This window comes from Diabrotica virgifera, chromosome 6 (genome assembly GCF_917563875.1).
Source record: "Diabrotica virgifera virgifera chromosome 6, PGI_DIABVI_V3a".
NCBI classification, from domain to species: Eukaryota; Metazoa; Arthropoda; class Insecta; order Coleoptera; family Chrysomelidae; genus Diabrotica; species Diabrotica virgifera.
In genome coordinates this window covers 238477486-238500255 of record NC_065448.1, presented here as the reverse complement: position 1 = coordinate 238500255, position 22770 = coordinate 238477486, and the positions used below count along the sequence as shown (strand labels likewise).

At 32.4% G+C, this 22770-nt stretch overlaps 1 protein-coding gene across 1 annotated transcript in view; it reads left to right on the top strand.

Moving 5' to 3' along the window:
• Positions 1 to 16085, top strand: part of LOC126886791 (lysosomal acid glucosylceramidase-like) — a 36299-nt gene extending 20214 nt beyond the window's left edge. The window contains exons 4-9 of the mRNA XM_050653843.1: positions 976 to 1260; positions 2272 to 2382; positions 4999 to 5143; positions 12187 to 12251; positions 12361 to 12635; positions 15910 to 16085. Coding sequence (XP_050509800.1) covers positions 976 to 1260; positions 2272 to 2382; positions 4999 to 5143; positions 12187 to 12251; positions 12361 to 12635; positions 15910 to 16015 — 987 coding nt within the window. The 3' untranslated portion in view covers positions 16016 to 16085. The remainder of the gene's footprint in view (positions 1 to 975; positions 1261 to 2271; positions 2383 to 4998; positions 5144 to 12186; positions 12252 to 12360; positions 12636 to 15909) is intronic.
• Positions 16086 to 22770: the final 6685 nt, after the last annotated feature.

Here is a 22770-nt window from a genome sequence, read left to right as displayed (position 1 = left end):
AGGGCATCATTCCCTATAGATTATATCCATCCTATGGAATTTCAAGCAAACATGCATTTTTAAAACAACTATTTACTATTTAAAGCGTTCTCAGCCTGGTGTTTCTTTGGTGTTCAGCTAGCATTCAACCTATTTATTTTAACACTGATGATGATTTTGTAAGAAAATCGAAAAAGTTCTTTTGTGATGTAGCCCTTGAAGGGATTTTAATAAAAGTTTTCATATCTACGTGTGAGAAACCTATGTATGCGGTTAAAAATAAAATACGTTAAACCTTTTTACCTATCTTACTTATTGGTTATAACCATATTTTTTTGGTTGGTGTGGTCATTGTGTACGTCATGAAATTATATCATTATACCATGTCAATTTTATTCATAAATAAGTCTTATCGAGTAGATTAGAACTTAAAGATTGGAAAGTTAATTGATAGATAATTTAATCAGGACCAGATTCCATAGGATTAACTAATCTATGTAGGTAATCATATTTTGATCTCGAATAGTAATAGTTTTATAGTTGATTAGAGAAAATAAGAAATATAAAAAAACTCACACCTATTTATTTTACTATATTTTAATTTTGTGTTGATCTCTTTCCTATCCTTTTTAATTGTTCTGAAAAGCCCTGTACATATGGGATAAAACTCAATTTTTATATTTTTATTCCCAAAATTAATGTTCTTAGCAACAATGTATACTCATAGGTCTGGATCCCGCGTATGAAAAAAAAGTTGATTAATAGCAAGCTGAAAATTTTTTAATAGCTTAAGGGTGTCTAGTCGGACAAACTTTGATGTATGAGAACACTGGAACACGGGAAGTTTTAATTGTGGAACAGGTGATTTTGATGTCGTCGGATTCTCCTGCCTCTGTCCAGATAGACGATGTTTGATTCCAGTCAATATGACTGATGAGGAATAAAAGTATATTATTAAAGTTATAGGTTTATTATCTAAAACTTCTTTTTCTGCAGATTCCATTTATTCATGAAGCACTTAAGCTACAAAAGAATCTGAAACTATTCACGTCGACGTGGGTTATCCCCAAAGCGTACAAAGAAAACAACAGCTATATGGGATTCGTGGGTTTTGTCAGAAAAGAAGTCTACCAGTTGCTTGCTAATTACTACGTCAAATTTTTCGATTTATACAAACAACATAACCTAACGTTCTGGGGTCTTACAACCAGTAACGAACCTTTTATAGCCATGGCAGAGTATGTCGGTACTCCTGGAACTTTATGGTACCCGGAAGACTTGGTAAGTGTTGATATTTAATATAATTGTTTATTTACTGAAGTGTTTCATTTAAAAAAATTGTCAGTATAAATAATAACCTTAAGAGAAAAGGAACATTTTGACGCCTGTCAAAATTTTTAATGTATTTTAAATGTAATTATTTTTTTCAAATCCTAAGAAAACTAATAAGTGTTTTTGAAAAATTTAAACGCAGAATGAAAGACTACTTTATTACCGAGGGCCGAAAGTTCCTTAGAATGAATAAAAAGTTTCTTTTAAATGAGATATTTGAAATTAAAAGTCACACCAAATTTTCTCTTATTTTTTCACCCCTGTAACTTATTAAAATAAACATTATAGAAGTTTTCAGGGATTTTCGGTCCTCGGTAATAACGTAATCTTTCATTCTGCGTTTAAATTTTTCAAAAACACTTATTAGTTTTCTCAGGATTCGAAAAAAAATGAATGCCATTTAAATAGTATTGAAGCCGAAAGTTCGTACCCATCCCCTAAATATTATGTAGTAGAGACCTCAGCCTAAATCTTAGAAAGCGAGTACTATAATGTTATGTATTTTCTGTTCTTTTATATGGTGTGGAGACATGGACTCTCAATAAACAATGCCTCAATAGACTGGAAGCATTTGAGATGTGGACGTATCGAAGAATGCTGAGAATCTCCTGGACAGACAGAATAACCAATGAGGAAGTACCAAGGAGAATACAGAACAGCAGGGAGATACTGGATTCCATCAAAATAAGAAAGCTTCAATTATGCAGGGAAAGATTCAAAGAAGGCGCAGCATAGGTAGGAGAAAAATGGCCTGGCTGAGAAATCTCAGAGAATGGTTTGAATGCAGCTCAACTGAACTCTTTCGGGCTCTAGTGTCAAAAGTGAGAATAGCAATGATAATTGCCAACCTTCTTTGAGGAGATGGCACGTAAAGAAGAAAGAAGAAATGATATTATCATATTACAATTCTAAAATTCAGTATCTCATGTGCTTTTATCAGTTTTTGTATAATATTTTTAGGGTTATTGGATTAGGGATTACCTAGGTCCTACATTGAAGAAGTCAGCTCACAAACATCTCACACTTATGACTGTAGATGACCAAAGAAGCTTGTTACCATTTGTTCCACAGGTAAGTAATTTGACTTACAGTTAGAAAAAAAATCTAAACACTTGTTCACTGATATCAAACTCATAGTTGAATAAACAAAAGGCACTATACTAAAGGCTACTATACTGTATGTTTCTAGCTATTACCCTTTAAGTTTTTCATAATAATTTTCTTAGGGGATGAAGTATATTAGAGCATCCACTCTATAGTCCCAATTTATCGCCTTGTGATTTTCACATCATTCGGTTACTGAAAAAAAGGGTTGAAAGGTATCTAAACTTTTGCAGTAAGACGAAGAAATAGAAAATGCTGTAAAAGAATTCTTCCGCCATCAGCCACAAGGATTCTTTAACCTTCCGCAACGAACAGAGGTTTTCTGGACATTAAGGTTTATTTCGGTGTCAGAGACCGACATAAAAAAATGTTTCCATTGACACACTTTCAAGCGTAAAGTTCTGTTTACTCCTTGAAGGAGTGAAATTAAACAAGAATAATACCTATTCTGAATTTATTAAGCCTCTTAAATATTAGCAAAATACCAAATAAAATAAAACAATTATATCACATCTCATTTGCGAAAAAAAACCTCAATTTTTCCACTGCTGTTATTTGTACCTAGCTTCACCTTTTACTTCTGTCGTCATTTTTTTCATCGAGTATGTCACATCCAACATCGGTGCCTGAGGCCAAATTTGCCGATAATTGCATAATCACTGGACACTAAAGACTCAAACTTCAACACTAAAAACAGGCACCTGAATCAGGTAGCTACTGATAGCGGCGAAGATATATAACGAACAATTTGGATATAATCGTAAAATACTCTAAGTGGTCCGTTTCACAGACCCAATGTTAGTCACGGAAGGTTAAGTAGAGTATATATCAGTTGATGAAACAATAGGATATGTGCCTTTATTGTAGTAATAATTATTATTTGTAATTTGATTTACCGTAAAAATGTTTTGAACCACATAAACTTCAATTGAATAAGCCTCCTCTTAGCTAATACATACACCCAAACTTATATGGAATCATCTGATATTTCTTACTATTTCGTGCGAATTTAAAAAAACTAACACACGAATTCAAACAATATTTATTTTAAAGCAATTTAATAACATATACATAACAATTAAATAAAACAATATACTGTTTAACAAACAAATTGAAAGTAATTGTTTTAAAGTCAATAGCATACAAAATTTCAATGTAAAACGAATAATGTTTAAATTGTTTTTATTTTTTTTTTGTATTTTGTGGTAGTCAGTGTTATCACCTTTAGTCTTTATGTAAGCTTCAGTTGGCGTGGGCACGCTCCTAATCAAATTATCAACATTTTATTGTGGTATCTCCATCCTTTAAGAGCAGCTTGTACTAGCTGTGCGGTGTTTTGTGAATTATCCCAGCGAGCTCTAATTTTTCTGTTAAGCATATCCCACAAATACTCTATAGGATTAGGGTGAGCAAGCAGGCCACTCGAAACAAGGGATACCTTCTGCTTCAATGATGTCTGTAGTCACTCTAATGGTATGTAAAGGTCCATTATCATGCAATAAAATAAAATTTTCTCCTGTTGCACCTCTCCAGAGCCTGACTCTTCTTCTTCTTTAAGTGCCATCTCCTCGGCGGAGGTCGGCAATCATCATAGCTATTCGTATTTAAGATATGGCTGCTCTTAAAAGTTCATTTGATGTACATTCGTACCACTCTCTCAGGTTGCGCAGCCACGATATTCTGCGTGCAGAGCCTGACTACAGGTTATCAACATACTTGTGAGCAGTTAAAGTTGGTTGGATGAAAATTAAAGGAGTTTTTTTACGGATCACAATTCCTCTCTAGAACATTACACTTTCCCTGACAGTTTTCGTTCTTGCTTGTCTTCCTCGACCTCTAAGTACACGATTTCGTGGGTCATTTGATTTTACACAAATCCTGACTTTTTTGGAAAAACACATTTTGTCAATTCCCAAAGTTCCAGTTTTGGTGGTGAAGACACCAATTTAGGCAATCTATTTTGTGCTGCCTGGATAACTCGGGAATCCATAACTGTCTCCTGCTGTATACTTCTTGATACGAACTCTTCTTCTTATCGTTTCAACTGAAAGAGTTACACCTGTAGCTTCCAAAAGCTGCCTTTGGAGCTGCAGTTGAGAAATGATTGGGTGTCTTCCAGCTGATTGGACAATTAAACGATCGTGGAGAGCCGTTATTACTTTTGGCGACTTTCCCTTGCTTTATTTTTGAGCTTTCCTAGCTATTGTTACCTAGCATAAGTTTTGGACAGAACGCCCTGTATTACGCCTAGCTCTACAGCTATGTCCCTCTGAGAGCATTACTTTCTCCACAAGACCAATAATCTTTCCTCGCTGTAAGTTCTATAACCGCACATGAGGCATATTTTCGTTTTTGGACGCAAAAGTTAGTTTATTTATTTTCGTTCAATTTGCAACTCAAGCAAATAACCTACACCGTACCGAGCTGTACTATCCGATTGTCTTATATATTTGGTTATTTTCAATAAAAAACTTTATTCTTCGCAACAATAACAAGTTTTTTCAAAAGAAAGAAATATTACTTTGAAATACATGGTGATTCCATATAGGTTTGGGTGTGTGTACCTTCTATATTTGGTTTCAGATACTTAGAGATAATAAAACCAAAGAATACGTGGATGGAATTGCAGTGCATTTTTATAAGGATCTTAATAACAACACCTACCTATTAGACGATGTTCACAAACAATACCCTGACAAGTTCCTTTTGGCTACAGAAGCCTGCGTTGGTAAGTAACGTTTTATTATTTTAATATTAGTCGTAGTCACTTGGTTATTACGCCGTATATTTCTGTATCTGTGGGATCTTATTAAACATATTTCCCACCTTTTCGAAACCGTCCACCCGTCTTAAGTCTAGCTACATTTAACGTAGTTACGACACTCTTGACTCTTGGTTATTCACAATCAGATTATCAGATTCCAAGTAAATCTCGTGCCAATTATCCCTTAAGATTCTTTATTTTATTCTAAATTTCTCCTTCTATGTAGTAAATTTCTTCATTGTGGTCTTAAATTGACCTTTATATTTAACACACATTTTGTAACTACGATCAGAGCATTTCGCATTATATCTCTGCCTGTGCCACCAGAGTTGACGTGGGATAAGATGACCAAAGGACACCACACATATCACTGTTAAGTCTAGCTATCAGCCAATCAATTGTAGCATAAACCAGATTCTACAAGAGAGACGAAAAGACTTTGTCTACGGACAGCCTCTGGCTACTTGTGCTAACATTCTATCCCTTAGTAAACTTTTGTATATCACACGGCTCCTGGTCATCCAGTCTATCGATCTGCAACTTGCTTCGTCTATTGCTTTTGAACGTATGCTTATTGTAGATATTATCTAATGCTCCCTCTATAGCTATAAATGCAACCAACGTCAGGCTATCATATTGGCTATCCAGAACTTTATTTATCCGTTTTTTTACTAGGTCTTGCTCATAGTGTCCCTTTTGTATCAGATTTTCAGCCAATAAAGCATACCTAATGTACCTATGGTGCAGTTTTTCGAGAATCTTCAGTCCAAATGACAGATTTATCTGCCCCAGGGCCTTCAGTTTCTTGAATAGAACTAACTCAAAATATTTCCATTCCACTGGGAGAATATACCGCCGTATTTCAGGCAGAAATTTTTGCAATCTTGCAGTGTGCAAGAGAAAACAACTTGAGGGCCTTTTTACAAATGACTGAAAACAGTCATTTGTAATATATCGGAGCGTGATCTTATCAAATTAAAGTTTTTCCTAAAAATTATGCATAATTTGGCAACACTGGGATATCTAATGTCTACACGAATAACACATTAACATTTAAATAAAGAATTAACCAAAGGTAGCCCTTAATCAGTAAACCTATACAAGGTGTTTGGTAAAGAATGGGCCATAGCTTAACCTCAGGTTGCTGAGGTTAAAATATGCCGATTTAAGCTAACTTACCTTAGTACAAAGTTTATGTGTGTGTGAGAGAGAAAAAATGGCTTGGATGCGGGTCCGTTAGCCACAGATTTTTATTTTATTTTTACCTCAATTTATTAGTTTTGTTATATTTATACCTATTTCACTTAAATGACTACATGTTTCTCTCAAGTAGTTAATGAGTAATTTAAATATTTCCATTTTATGACAACTTATTAGATATCCTATACTAATTGGAAAATGAACTTGTGTTTGTCGTAAATTGTAATATAATTGATTTGTATATCTCTCGTTAATTTTGCATTCAAAGAAAATATGGTTCAAATTTCTAATCGAAACATTATCACAAAAACAGACTGATGAATTAACTATTCCTAATTTGTGCAGATGTACAAAGTTTATAATAACCGAGATACAGGGTGTCAAAATTAAATATTTTTTTATTTTTGATTGAATATTTCCTGACAGGTACGAGATATCAACATCATGAAATTTGGTATATAAGGGTTTTTTGGGCCAAGAAAACTAACTTTCCTACCAAAAATTATGTATTGCCCAGAGGGCGCCACATACACCTTTCAGCACTCATTTATTACGTTCAATTTTTTTATCCCTCACTCTGTATAATTTTGATATTAAAATTTTTATTCTCCTATTAGTTTTACTTAAAAAAGGTATACTTACTTCATCTCCCTAAACTCAACCGTTTTCGAGATAAACGCATTTTAAATCTCCGATACACCATCATTTTTAGCATAATAATATCATTGTAGTTACACCCGAAAAATAACTTAAAACCATAAAATTATCCAAAAATGTATTGCAAATTTTTTCAAATGGAATTTGCGATGCAATGACATAAATTTGAGAACTGGCAATATTATTATGGTTTTAAGTTATTTTACGGGTGGAACTTCAATGATATTATGATAAAAATGATGGTGTATCGCAGATTTAAAATGCGTTTATGTCGAAAACGGTTGAGTTTAGGGAGATAAAAGAAGTATATATTTTTTAAGTAACACTAGTAGGAGAATAAAAATTTTGATGTCAAAATTATACAGAGTGAGGGATAAAAAAAATTGAACGTAATAAATTAGTGATGAAAGGCGTATGTGGCGCCCTCTGGGCAACACATAATTTTTGGTAGGGAATTTAGTTTTCTAGACCCAAAAAACCCCCACATACCAAATTTCATGTTGTTATCTCATACCTGTCAGGAAATATTCAATAATAAATAAAAAAAAGTTTAACTTTGACACCCTCTATCTCGGTTATTATAAACTTTGTACTAAGGTAAGTTAGCTTAAATCGGCTCATTTGAACCACAGGAACCTGAGGTTAAGCTATGGCCGATTCTTTACCAAACACCCTGTATAGTTCTAAAATTCTTAACCAGTTTAACCACTGTTACTCCTGCATGACAAAAGTGTCTGGGTTTTCAAGGAAGAGCAAGCATAAAATTGAATATCCAGATATTACCTCAATATAACCGGTTTTTCGTGGAGAAGATTTACCAGTTCCAGGACCTCGGCAAATTGGGAGAAATATTTGGAAATGTATGGTGACAAAAGTGAACCTGATGATGTATCAGAAAAGAATGATTCTTATTTTCCCGAATGCGACGAAATAGTACCTTATTGCAACCAACAAGCCGAATTACATGATTTAGTTCGAGACCTTCCCTTGTTCAAAGGACATGCCATAACCCTTAGGTTCTAGATTACAATAATGGATTTTTTTAAATCTAATTTACTAGCCAGGACAACTTATAATATTTAGGAACCGTAACCAGGGGCTATCCTAGTTTTTTACTATGCAGGATAAAATGTGTGTTTGTGTTAATCCAAATAGTGTTATGGGTAGAGACTGGAAAATATGCACTAAAAAATGTCTAAAATATGCATGCAATATGCATTTTAAAACAAGCTGAATATGCACAATTAACATGCAAATATGCATTTATATATGCACTTATTTTTATATGAATAATTTTATGGTTTACGTTAAATACATAAATAAATAAAAAATAATAAAAATAAATAAATAGGTTTGAATTTAAACCAAATTGTATTATTATTTCTTAATATATTTTTTTAACTTCAGGTTTTGTGACAAATAAAACGGCAAAATATTTTATTTTGACCACAAGATAAATAAATAAGAGTACAATAAAATAAATGTACATATTTTTATTGTTACAATATTGATTCATATTTTCTAAACTAATATTATAAAAAGAGTACAATAAAACAAATTTACATATTTTTATTGTTACAATAAATAATCATATATTGATTCATATTTTCTAAACTAATATTATGTCTTCTATCTGTTAATATTTGTTTATAGGCAGAAAAAGATCTCTCAACGTCACAAGATGTAATTGGGGCATATTTAAACTTTGCTATTAGAGACGGATCCATATTAATATTTTCATCGAAGTTTCCAAAATTGATTATATTATTTATTGAACGCAATAAAGTGAAACCCTCATTTTTGTTTAAAACGTCATCAAGTTTATCTTTAATTTTTACTCCAATTTCCCCATTCAGATTTGTTATTTTCTGTTTAACCGAATCAACAATAGACATACTATTGTGAAGACATAAATTTTGAGCCTCTAATTTTGTAATTGAACTTTCAATGATATCGAAATTCGATTTTATATACAACAATTGATTTTTAATAGACTTTTCTTTAAAAATATTTTGACAGTTATCAATAGCGGTACAAGTCGGATCAAAACTTGAAATAACGCTTTTGATGTCGTCGTAGTGTTCAGATAAAAATATAGCACTTTTAAGCCAAGTTCCCCATCTGGTTAATACTGGTTCTGGTGGTAAAGGAATATCGGGAAGCATCTCCCTATATACCTGTACACGTAGTGGTGCTTTCAGAAATACTTTTTTTACATTATTTATTAAGGTGTTTACATTGGGAAATTCAATTCTAACTTTCTCTGCAACTCTGTTTAGGCCGTGCGCCAAACATGTACAGTGAATTAAATTAGGGAAAAAGATTTTAAGATTGGATGCAGCTTTCATCATATATGAGGCGGCATCACTAAGCATTAATAATATTTTTTCAAATGGTACTTGATCAGGTAAAAAAAAAATTGTTAGGGATTCGTTAACAAATCTAGCTATTGTAGCATAGTTTGTTTTTTCCAAACATTTTACACTAATTAAGTATGAGTTTTTAAAATCGCCAGAGTCGTTAAGAACTCCAACAATTAGATTCGCAATTTGTCGACCCTTTGTATCCGTTGTTTCGTCGACGGAAATCCAAAGATAATCGGCTTTTAACTGATTTTTAATACTCGTCATCACATCTTTGTAACATGCACTGACATATTTTTTCCGAAGAGTTGAAGAACTTGGTATTTGAGCTGGTTTATCTTTAATCTTGCAATAAGTTTTTAAAAAGTTTTGACACGATTTATGTTCTAACTTGTGCAGAGGGATATTGCAGTTCAAAAAAAAATGGCATAAATCCTTTGCAAAGGTTTCTTGCCCAACTGACGTATTCTGAATCTGCAAACTGTTCTGTAGAATCTGCTGGCGAGGTTTATTATCATTTTTTGATAGCTTAGTTTGGTGAAGTGAAGTTTTTATGTGTTGAACTACTTGGAATTTCTTTTGACATGGAATCTGGAATATAATGATAATGATGTTTTAGATGTTTTCGTAAATAGATACCTACATTAAAATGATCAAACTTTTTAAACCTCCCCCAATTTTTTTTTATTTCTCAAAGTGAAATTGAAATCGTCAAACAATAAAGTACAGTCAGTGTACCGTAGTATACAGGGTGGGCCACTCTCAACACCTCGCTCTGTATAAGCCAAACCGTTGCGAACTTTAAAAAACAGTTTTTGAAGAAATGGGACGGTTTGTCATTTTAGAATAGACAGACACATAGATGTGCAAAGAAGTTTGATAAGTTTAAAAATCTATTGAAGTGGAGAACTTACCTTTTTATCACAAATGGTGCAAAGCATACTTTCACTGTCGATAACTTTTAGATGATTGTTACTTCCAATCCAACTTCTGAGAAGACTTGATTTTTCCCTTGCTACTTTAGGCATTTTCACAATAATAATAAAATGATTTTTTTACACAGTATAGTCAATAACTTGCAATCACAAAAGTTGAATAATCGGCGATTGATTTAAGACTAACCATTCATAAAATAAAATAATCTATCCTACCCTTAAAACAGTGTTGCCAACTCGACCAATATAGTATTTGCCAAACCTCACAAGAATGATGGAATGATCAGTTCAACAGTAGGTATTCCATTATCAACTAATAAAAAATCCCTATAGCAAGCATAACCCAGTACAGATAAATTATTTGTTTTAAAAAATGCTGAAACATGATCCTGTAGTTAATAGTAATCTCATGGTCCACAGACATAAGTACTAATATAAACATTATTGAAGGCGAAGGGATTTGCTGATGTAGGTGTGTATGTGTGAATGGTTAAACATTTTTTGTTAGGAATCAGATTTGACTCACTGATATCAGTTTCAAGTTCCTGTGAGAGAGTTCCTAAGTTGTTTTAGTAATTGTAAGGCCAACATAAAAATTTGTTCTGAATTAGAAGATTTTCGATTTTTACTAAATAATTTTTATATTATTTAATATGCTAGAAAATATGCTATATGCTAAACAAGAAATAAATAAGCTAAACAACACAAAAATATGCCAAATCTAGCATAAAATAAGCTAAATTGGCAACGCTGCCTTAAAATTTCGTTTTGGTTGGTTTTCCCAGAATAATTCATAGTTGGCCGACACCAGCAGAAAGTACAGGTAATATTTGTAATGTTATTCAAAATATAATCGGTATTTACTTAGGTAATTTGTAAATTCTGAGAAGTCTATAAATCTTAAATATCCGGATAATGATACCTGCAGCTATAAATAACGCCCATTATGTTTATGGGTACAACAACAAAGGAGCTTAACAGCAAAATATTTACTTTCACATTTTATTTTAATGGATGTTGATGTTACTAATATATACCTTATTTTTAAATGGGGTAGAGTAAATTCCCATCAAAATATGCATTTATATGCTCTTAAATCTCCAAATATGCAAGGCATATGCATTTATGAAAAACATGAGAAATATGCAGCATATATATGCATATGCATTTTGCATATAATCCAGTCTTTAGTTATGGGAAAATTGGGATATGCACAAAATTGTGTACAAAAGACTTAATATAGTTTTTGTTTCTAGTTCTGAACTTATGTGTATATAGTATATAAGAATTTTTATAATAAACAGCCATATTTGATGCCTTCTATAACTCCAAATCTAACATTTCACCTGACCAGCCAATGTGCGGTGGACGCCTACGCAGAAATGCGCGGCACTTTTAGAAGATAGCTAAAATATATATGTGGTGGAACATTTTGGTGTTTGAATTCGCATTCAGGACGCTTTAAACTTCACTCTACAGCTATTTTAACATCAGTCGCAACTTTTTTTGTTTATTTGTTGACTAGTGTAAGCCAAGTGGCTGCAGTACGACCGGTTCGCAAACAGACGGCTTCCCGAAAACAAAATATGGCCAGTTCGGGGCCGTATTTAAAAATATCTGCCAATGGTACATTTTCAAAATAAAATCATTAAAAAATATATAAAATAATAATAAAATCAATAAAATCAGTTTATTAAATTATGATATATTATATATTTGGGAGATTATATATATCTGTCTTGTTATTAATAAAATGTTGGTCTTTCTTTATGCGAATCATCTTCAATATAATATATAATTTGTTATAGTTGTGTTTTATGTGTTTTGTTATTTTTATTGTATCTAATTTTAGGAACAATGGGTGTTGTCTTGGGTGATTGGTCTAAGGGCGAAGTATATGCTTATGATATTATGCAGGTTGGTTTTTACATTTATTGTATAGCTACTAATTTAAATTAAATTAAATACAAATAGAATTATAGATGTATAATACCAAAATTTCTAAAAGTAAAATGTTTGTCCACAGGACTTGAATCACTGGGTGACAGGTTGGGTAGATTGGAATATAGTTCTGGATGATAAAGGAGGTCCCACCATCGCTGCCGGAAGGGATTCTCCAATAATAAGTATTAAATCCGAATTTTATAAGCAACCACTTTATTACGCAATCGGACACTATTCCAAATTTCTACCAGTAGGTTCCAAGAGAATTTATTCATCCCAATGTAATGCTGACCACTTAGTATCTCAAGTTGCTTTCAAACGGCCGGATAGTGGAATAGTAGTGATCATTTTAAACAGGTGCGTATGTTGTTTTAGGCAGATTATTAATAATAACTATAACGAGGTATCGAAAAACCTCATGTGGAAATAATGGTCTTCTTTTTGCATAGACATGATTCTGTCCACTTTCTCAATGTGTCTCCAGTAAGTTGTCGTTCCATCGTTCTGGTTGTCTTTTTACTGATCGTCTTCCTATTGGGCAATGGGGTGCATCGAAAAAATAAAAGTTGGAAATGTTATATCAAATAGCGTGAAAAAGTTGCTAGTGTTATTTTTCAGCATATTAGTATTTTTAATTTTTTTTTCTAAGCGAATTTTCTGTCCCCCCAGCGACCTTGAATTTTATTAAATATCTCATTTTTATGGAAATTTCAATTTATATTATGTGGAATAAAGTATGTGCTAACTCGATCTAAGATCAATTAAAGAAAACTTAAAATGTTGTCAATTACAAATTTAAACGATATTTAAAGTTTTATTTGTTTTTTCAGTCTCCCCAACCCCTTTGAAATGTCCCGCTTCGTGAGTCCGTGCATATAATTTTCACTTATGTTTGGTGCGATGCCTTACTTTGTTATTATTGTTGTTTTTAAATTAAAGAAGTACTGTGGACCGCCCCATTTTTGGGCAACCACCAAATATACCTGAAAATGATTTGCCGAAATACAAACAAGCGATGAAATTTTGTGTTTACAAGAGGATAAAAAACTCAGCAAGAAAGAGCCAGAATTTTCTGGTATTGCCGAACAGGTTGCAATTAAATTGGAGGAAATATGGAAAAAGGCTTTAATTCCAATAATGTAACATACAAGAATTATTCAGCTTTTAAAAGCCAATCATGGCCAATATATGAAACTTAATATGCTTTAAGGACAAAAGTAAAACTACACGTTTTGATCTTGCAGCATGCAAATGTGACAGTCTGATTAATTGTCTTTGTAGCAAATCTCAAAAAGTGCCTCTGGATGAGCGCGAATTTCTATTAAATCAAAGGGGTCCCAGAAAAATTATGATAAGCTCGATTGATAGAGAAAACAAAAACAAATATAATCAAAGAGAACAACGGTAAAAGGAGAACGTTACCGACGCAAAGACAAAACTTTAGCTCAAGTAAAAACAGTACCAAGTTTTATGGTCAAACGTTCGTGAAAGAGCACATAACACTTGTGCATGAGCCAGGGTGCAAATATTTCGGATATGGGTATCCGCTGTCTGGTATATCAGAAAGTATCAAATCCAGCTGTTGCATGTGACAAAACAGTCGTAAATACTGGCGTTAAGGGTGATGTAATACGGCTGTTAGAAGAACATCTTAAAAAACTTCTTCAGTGGTTTGTATTTTTGCGACATTCAAATGATCTACCCCTTGGATATCAAAAGAAGTTTGCCAGTGACCAAATCAAAAAACGTGACGGTCTTCAAACTTGCTCCTATAAAAATTTTGATTCAAAGTACTACTTTGAGTTAATTAACTAACAAGAATATCACCTTACAGAACTACCTATATTCTCTAGATTTTCGAGGACAATCTGCGAAATTTTATTAATAATCCTAACTTAGACCCTTTTAATATTGAGATTGAGAAATATCACTGCCACAACAATGTGTAGAACGATGTGTCAAGCTTGTGACACAAGCTTCTGTAGCAGTTTGTGAAGCGTATTTGAGTATATTTTTTTGTAATATTTATATTAATACCTAATTTTGTACTTTGCTTTAAGTATATTTATTTTAGTACTAAAAAACTTGGGAGACGTCAGGGAGACTGATAAGTTAGGCTATTTTGTTATAAAAAGAATGTTTTAGCATACTTTTCTTAAGTAAAATTTTTAATTGCTTTGTGAAACCACAAAATATTTTCCAATTTAAACCGAATTTATTTATTCAAGTTCTATAAGATATTACATTTCCCTTACAAAAGAAATTCGCATATTGTCGCGTAGTAATGTATTTTTTCTAATTTTTAGTTGCCGTGGGAGGCAGAAAATATTTTTTTATTTCAACGGAATTTTACTAAAATACTAAATAATGTGTTAGGCAACTTTTATAAGCTATTACATTTTCGTTTCGAAATAAAAATTTTTTCGTCTGTTAACATTTTTTCAAAATTTTAAATTGTCTTGGGGGCAGAAGATATTTTCCAATTTCGAAAAAATTTTACCAAAATACTTAACAGTTGATTGGGCAACTTTTGTAAGGTATTACTTTTCCATCGCAAAAAAAAAATTCGCCTTTTTCGATGCACCCTATTGGGCAACCTTCTCTCGCCATCCTTACAATTCTATTTGTTGTCATTCGGCTTATATGGTCATTCTAATCTACTCTTCTGTTTCTTACCCACCTATTAATACAGTCGAACCCGCTTATTGGAATAGCCCTCGTGCCAATCAAAAGTATTCCTATAACCGGGATATTCTAATAACCTATCATTGGTCGCTAGTAGAAACGTTTCGGGGCATCAAATTTTTATTCCTTAATCCGGGATATTCCTCTAAGAGATATTCTAATAAGCGGGTTTGACTGTATTCTCCACCTTGCATCTCTCTCATATATCTGTACTTCTAGCTTTGCCTAGTGTCATACCATCAATTTTTTGCTTTTGCCCTCTGTTGTTTCTATCATTATTTTTGTCCTTTCTGTATCTGGTCGTGTTTCTGTCGCATATGTCACTATTGGTCTAATGTCTCTTTTGTATAATCTGCCTTTCCTTTCTGCTCGGACATCTTTATTTCTCCATATTGTTTCATTCAGAAAATCTGTGGCTTTTTGCTCTATTCACTTGATCTTCCACATCTGTTTCGAGCATTGTGTAGCTAGATAGTGTAATGACTATATATTTAAATTCCATCACTCAATCAGAGTAATTCTCTACACGTAAAAATGTCTCTCAGGTTGTAATTTTCATGGTGTACTCTGGTGAGAACATTTTTCTAAAATCTTTGAAGCAGGTCTAAATTTGCTGATTGCTATTCAGACGTCAACAGACGTGGAATTGGACAGGACACGTCGCCAGATTGTCAGACAACCGATGGACAAAACGTATTGTCGAGTGGAGGCCGCGAGATGAACCACTACGGAGCAGAAGACGCCCACCAACCAGATGGGCCGACGATCTGAAGCATGTTATCGGTAACTGGATGCAAGCCGCACAAAACAGAGACAGATGGAAAGAGCTGAGGGAGACCTATGTCCAGCAGTGGACGGTTACGGGTTGGTGGTGATGATGATGATGATTCAGACATAAAACCTTTATATTGGCATAACAAACTAAATCAATATTTATAACTTTTAGGCATGATCAACCAGTGCAGAGAAAACTAATCGATTGCAAGAGGAATAGCACGAGTATTACTTTAGATCTAAGTGCGCACTCGATAACAACTGTGTTGTATTGGTAAAAACATATCAAAATGTAAAATGTTAATTTTATTGTAAAAATTGTTGTAGACTAATAAATTTTTTCACTAAGTTAAGTCAGTATTTCTAGATATCAGGCTTTTAATATAGTCTGGCATGATGGGCTAGAACACAAATGGGATTTACCTGCTTTTGCCCTAAGAACTGGATTTAGCTTGGTATATTAATGAAACATTGTTTAGAATAAAATATGAAAACGGTTACTCTAACTTGAGAACAACAAGTGCTGGAGTACCACAAGGTAGTGTTTTAGGTCCATTACTTTATCTGCAGTACAGTTAGAATAAAGAATAAGAGTAAAGAATATCAACCAGCAGAAATAAAAAGGAGGATAAGACTCGCATAGGTGACATTCGGAAAAATGAGCTATATCCTGAAAAAACAATAAATACGCCCGATACCTCCGCACAAAAGTATATAATTAATGCGTTCTTCCAGTTCTTACATATGGAGCACAGACATGGACCTTCACAAGGGAAAATATGAAAACGATGGCCAAGACTCAAAGGACAATGGAAAGGCAGATGCTGGGTATCAAGCTCAGTGATAAAAAGAAAAATACCATCAGAAATAAAACCAAAGTGAAAGACGTAAACAAACATGCAGCTACTCGCAAATGGAAATTTGTAGGACACAACAGCAGACAAAGAGAGGGAAGATAGAATGAAGCGATAACCCACTGGAGACCTTGGGACCATAAAAGAGAAAAGGGTCGACGACAGATGAGATTGTTGGATGACCTAAAAGATATGCAGGGACCACATGGACTGGATTAGCACGGAACCGAGAAGAGTGGAAAAATAAAGAGGAGGCCTACGTTTAACTTTGGACAAATGAAGGGCAATAGATATATAAATAGACAGCTAGAATATATCATTATTAAACACAATCAACTGCTACATTTGCTGATGATGTAAATACATTAGAAGTTGATGATGATCAAATCTAATCAAAAGTAAAACTGCAACATATACTCAAATGTGTTAATGCATGGACCAAAAAATGGCGCATCAAACACAATGAGACTAAATCAACACATGTAGATTTTGCCAAAAAAAAAGAAAACGCTAATAATATTAAATGGCATTATACTCTGGGCTAATTAGCAAAATACAAGGAAAAGTTATTTACCAGCAATTTTATTGCTGGAATCGAATCTTATTATTGTATGTATTAATAATATAGGTATGCAAAGTCCGCAGATAGTGTGCTACTTTTTTTATAAACAAAATGGCGCCCGAAAATCGTGTTTTTTCAATTTCTGCTCTATAACTCCAAAGATTTTACCTTTACACCAAAAATACTCAAATAAAAATTCACCGCAATTAAATTCTGCATAGAGACGTGTTTTTCCCGATTCACTTCGACGAAAACTTTCGGAAAAACGAAAACGGTAAAGGACGCTTCTTTTAAAAGAAAAACGTTTAATTACGACGAGTGATTCCTGAGATACAACCGGTGAAATTTGACCGGAATTTACGGCAAAGATATAAACAATAGGATCATAATTTTCAAACCATCACCTTTTTATTTTTGTCCTCTTTCTCCACACCAATTTTCATATCCTTAAAATACTCATAACATATATTATTATAATAGAAACTATCGATAATACGTGTGAAAATTGCCAAAAATAGCTAAATTCCAATCAAAAAGTAGGTTGGAGAAAATATAACCCTCAAAGTTCAAAATCGGTATACGTTAAAAAAATGCATTTTCTCGGCTTCCCATGGAGCAATTTCCTTCATTCTTTTTTTGTGCCCTAATAACTCGAGTAGAGCCATCGAACTAACTCATCATTAAATGTCAAACTTGCTTTTGTTTTCTTATAATAGATTAATTTATTTATAAAAACAGAAAACTACATATTTTTTTCCAGTTGTAGGCTTTTTGTTAGATAAACTTACTACAAGTGTATCTTTTAAAGTTAAAAACATAAATATTCTCATTTGAAAGCTGTATATTTATTTAAACAATTTTTATTTAAACAAATTAAAATTTTGTGTTATAATAAATAAATTAATTTATTATAACAAAACAAAAGCAAGTCTGACATTTAATAATGCATTAGTTCGATGGCTCTACTCGAGTTACTTGGGAACAAAAAAAGAATGAAGGAAATTGCTCCATGGGAAGCCGAGAAAATGCATTTTTTTAACGTATACCCTTTTTTAACTTTGAGGGTTACATTTTCTCCAACCTAATTTTTGATTGGAATTTTGCTACTTTTGGCAATTTTCACACGTATTATCGATAGTTTTTATTATACTAATATATGTTATGAGGACTTTAAAGATATAAAAATTGGTGTGGAGAAAGAAAACAAAAATAAAAAGGTGATGGTTTAAAAATTATGATCCTACTGTTTATATCTTTGCCGTAAATTTCGGTCAAATTTGACCGGCTGTATCTCAGGAACCACTCGTCATAATTAAACAATTTTTCTTTTAGAAGAAGCATCCTATCGCTGTCTTTCGAATATCGTTTTCGCAATTTAATTTAGTTTAATATTTCCCGAGATATTCTATTTGTTTATAAGCCAAAAAATTGTTTATAAATTTAAAATATTCCTGAGGCCGCTTAAATAGTCCAATTTCAATTTTGTAAAGTACATTAGATAGGTATAGTATCTTTTTATGAAAAAATCATAATTATTCTTGTGCTTCATAATTATTGTCGTTATTATAGCGACCGTAAATTTTTAATTAACAATTCAATTGTTGCTAAACTGTTCATTCAATTTCCATCGGCTTCTGGAATTATAATCTATACAAAAAGGGCTTTTACATTACCAAGTTATTTAATTATTGATTAACAATTACTTATCTAAAAGTTTAGTTGAAAATTAAAGATTTTGTTGGAAAACCCCGCTTTTTTCGGGGAAAGTTTTCGTCGAAATGAAGTTTCACAATTAAAATCACGTTCCACAAATAAATCTTCCCCTGTTCCAGTGTTACCATACATTAAAATTTGTCCGACTAGACACCGTTAAGCTATTAACAAATTCCCAGCTTGCTATTAATATTTTTTTTTGGGTACGCGGGATCCATAACTTTATTAAAATTACAAAATATAAAAAGGTGCAATATCATTACAGAATATCATCACATTATGCAATTCTATTTTTAGATTAGATATCAAAACCTCAAGTGACACTTTCTTACCTTAAGAAACTACATTATCTTTAAATATCTTATGCAAATACGTCAAACGGCTTTGTCATCTGAGGTGTTGTATAGTTTTTTTATCGAAAGGACATTTCTTTATCTTTAGGTGACTACGCAAATTAAGATAGTCATTGGGTTTCGGAAAAAATAGACATTTTTGCGTTATCAAACATTTCTAACCGCTGTTTTCCTTTGGGCGTTAAACATGGTACATGCTACTAGTGTAGTTACTGAAGGTGGATAATATGAGCTATTACCTCCGATTTCGTTGAAATTTCATCGATTTGCATGAAAATTGGTGAGTGGTTAGAGGATATCTCAAGGTACAAAGGTAATATGGTGCGAACTTGCGCTTTTACCCTGGGTATGAATGCCACCCCTTCCCGGGAGTGAAAATTATTTTAGTAAGAATAACACCATGATTCGATTGAGGGACAAATTCTAAGCTAAATTTGTTATATAAAGTTATTAAAGTAAATCAATACTTTTTAAGTTATTAAAGATCAAAAATTTTAATTTCTCGTGAGGAAAATGCGTGTTTTAACCTATTTTTCACAAATAACTCAAAAGCTATAAGTTTTTACAAAAAAGTTATTCTTACTAAAATGAAAGCAAATAAAAAACTAAGTAAACTCTTTACTAGAAAAGCTTTTTATTGTTAACTGAAATTGAGTTAAGGTAATTGAATATATATTTTTCACGGCGAGTACTCAAATCTAAGTATTAAAGCTTAAATAACGGGAAAATGATGCATTTTATAACATAAACTTATTAAACGTTTGTCAAAGTACTTACAAAAAAATATCTATGAAATGAGCTCCCGAACGAGTCAATAGCATTAAGACTAATGCTCCAAAATTTTTCAAAATTTATATTTTAAAATTTTTTCCAAAAAATGCTATTGTTTTTTTTTAATAACTCCGGTAATTTTTACGATATCACGTCCATCTAAAAACCATCTGAAAGGTAATTCCAGGAACTATTAAAAAACGTCAAATTTAATCTTTTAAACCCCTTATTTTTTTTTAAATAAAAGGTTAGATGGCCTCGGTTACATGGTTCTCGCAGCAAAATTTAAGCTTTAAACGTTTCTATCTCGGTCATTTTTTACTGTACAGAAATAGTAAAAAAGGTACAATATTTTATACAAAATATTATTTGTTTATATATCATTTTTTACGTATATTAAGTATTTTTGGAGTTAGTATCAAAAAAAGAAAGAAAAAGTAAAAAATTCTGATTTTTTACAATTACACCTTTTTTTCAAAAATATTCATTCTAACCAGTCAAAATTGTTGTAAGGATTACTATAACTTTTTAATTTTTGTGGAAATGGCATATATGTTTCATTTTTTACTTTTTCCTAAAAAATTCGAAAGGGTTATATTATTTTCATCCTAACTTGCTTAATTTTGATGCTATTAACTTCTTCTGGAGCTCATTTGATAGGTATTCCGAAGTACTTCGACAAGTGCTTAACAGGTATATTTTATAAAATGCATCGTGTTCCCGTTATTTAAGCTTGAATACTTTAAATTTGAGTACTAATCGAAAAAAATATACATCCAATTGCCCATAACTCACTTTGGCTTAACATCAGTTTAGTTTTTTCAGTAAGGAGTTTAGTCAATTTTTTATTATCTTCAATTTTATAGTTTTTGAGTTATACGTAAAAAAGTGCTTTGGAACATGCATCTTTAATAACTCAAAAGTATTGATATATATTAATAACTTTATATAACAAATTTTGCTTAGAATTTGTCCGTTTATGGACTTATGGTATTATTTTTAATAACATAATTTTCACCACGCAAAGGGGTGACATCCACCCCCAGGGTGAAAGCGCAAGTTGCCACCTTTGTCCTTGATGTAACCTCTAACTACTCAGCACTTTTCATGAAAATCGATGAAGGTTCAACGAAATCAGAGGTGAAAACCTTCAGTGACTGCACTAACTATTAATAGTACAACACTAATAAATTATAGAAATCAGTGTGTTATGCCTTGATAATATATGATGATACTAAATAAGTCAGAATAATAAGTATGCAGACACTTTTTGTTATACATACAATATTCTCCCACTTTATACCACTGACGCGACTTTGGGATTATCGCAGGGTAGTCTACTATAATATCTAGGGCCTACGGTATACAGGGAAAATTTTTATTTATCATATATTATAAGATGATAAACTTTCTGTTCCCTGTCTCTATACACGTCTCATTTGTTCTAGCGACAATAAAATAGTAATACTTGAATACTGACAATAAATAATACTTGACTGATGTGAGAAACCGAGCTCAGGAAAAGACCTTTCACAGTTATCTTTCATACAATAAATATCCCATAGAGGTAAACTTGATAAAATAAAGGAAGAATAGATTGGATCACAGAAATCGTTCTATTTAGAACGATTCTATGTATTGATAACTCTTGTCCACATGCACAAACCAAAAGAAATATTTTTAACACAACATCTATTGACCCAGTGACAATTAAAAAAGGCAATAACATAAATGATCACCCTACTCTCTAAGGACACCTAAAATTTGCTCAATTACCCCATATCAAAGAAATCACTCCAGCTTTAACCAGAATGTGTAAGAATTCAAATGGTAATTTCAAATAAAACAGTTGTGACTTTCAAAATTGAAGGATAAACCCTAAAGAATTAATAACAGAAATGTAATCTAAAGTATCGCTTATATAAATTGTAGTAAAGAACATATAGGACAACGTTCAAGACCCATAAAATATCAAATTACCTCCCACAAAACTGACTAAATTATATCCGATTATACTCATAAATATACAACGTATGTACATAATAATAATCACACGATGAACTGTAATTTTCATCTTAGGTGTTTAAAAAATATACTACATTAGATACCTAAGTGTTTTATTGGGACAAAGGAAGTATTCCTTAAAATAAAAATGAAAGGTGGACAATGAACGACCAAATTCGTAGTAAAATGTATGCGAAATGCGATATTTGCGAGTGGTAACCGGGGTGACCAGACGTAATCGTATAAAAGACGACGAAATATGTGAAAGGTGCGGTATAGGAATGACCTTAGAAAGACATGAAACGAAACAGTTATCGTGGTTCGGCCATAATATGGCAGGAATTAGTGAAGGTAGAACTTGAAAGGGGTTATGAAAAGCTGCATCAGATAAAAAACGACGAAGAATCAGGCCAGAAAGAACATGGAACGCAGATATTGGAAAAGCTTGCGCAAAAAAATATTGGGTGGAGAGAGGCAAAGAGACTAGCTAACTACTGACCGAAAGGCATGGAGAGGTCTCATTTCTCCACTTACCTCGACACCATAAGGTATAAGAGGACAGCTTAAGTAACTAAGTAAAACTAATGAAAAAGTCATTTTTTTGCTTAAATGTAAATAAAAAACCAGGAAAAATTTAGATGCACACGAAATAAACTGCTCGTCAAAAGTTAGGGATACAGAAAGTTCTGCTGAATTTTTATAGTAGATTTTTTCGTGAACAGATTAACGGATTCCGCTAATTTATTTTTGTTATTTTAAACTTTTCTTTAGTATTT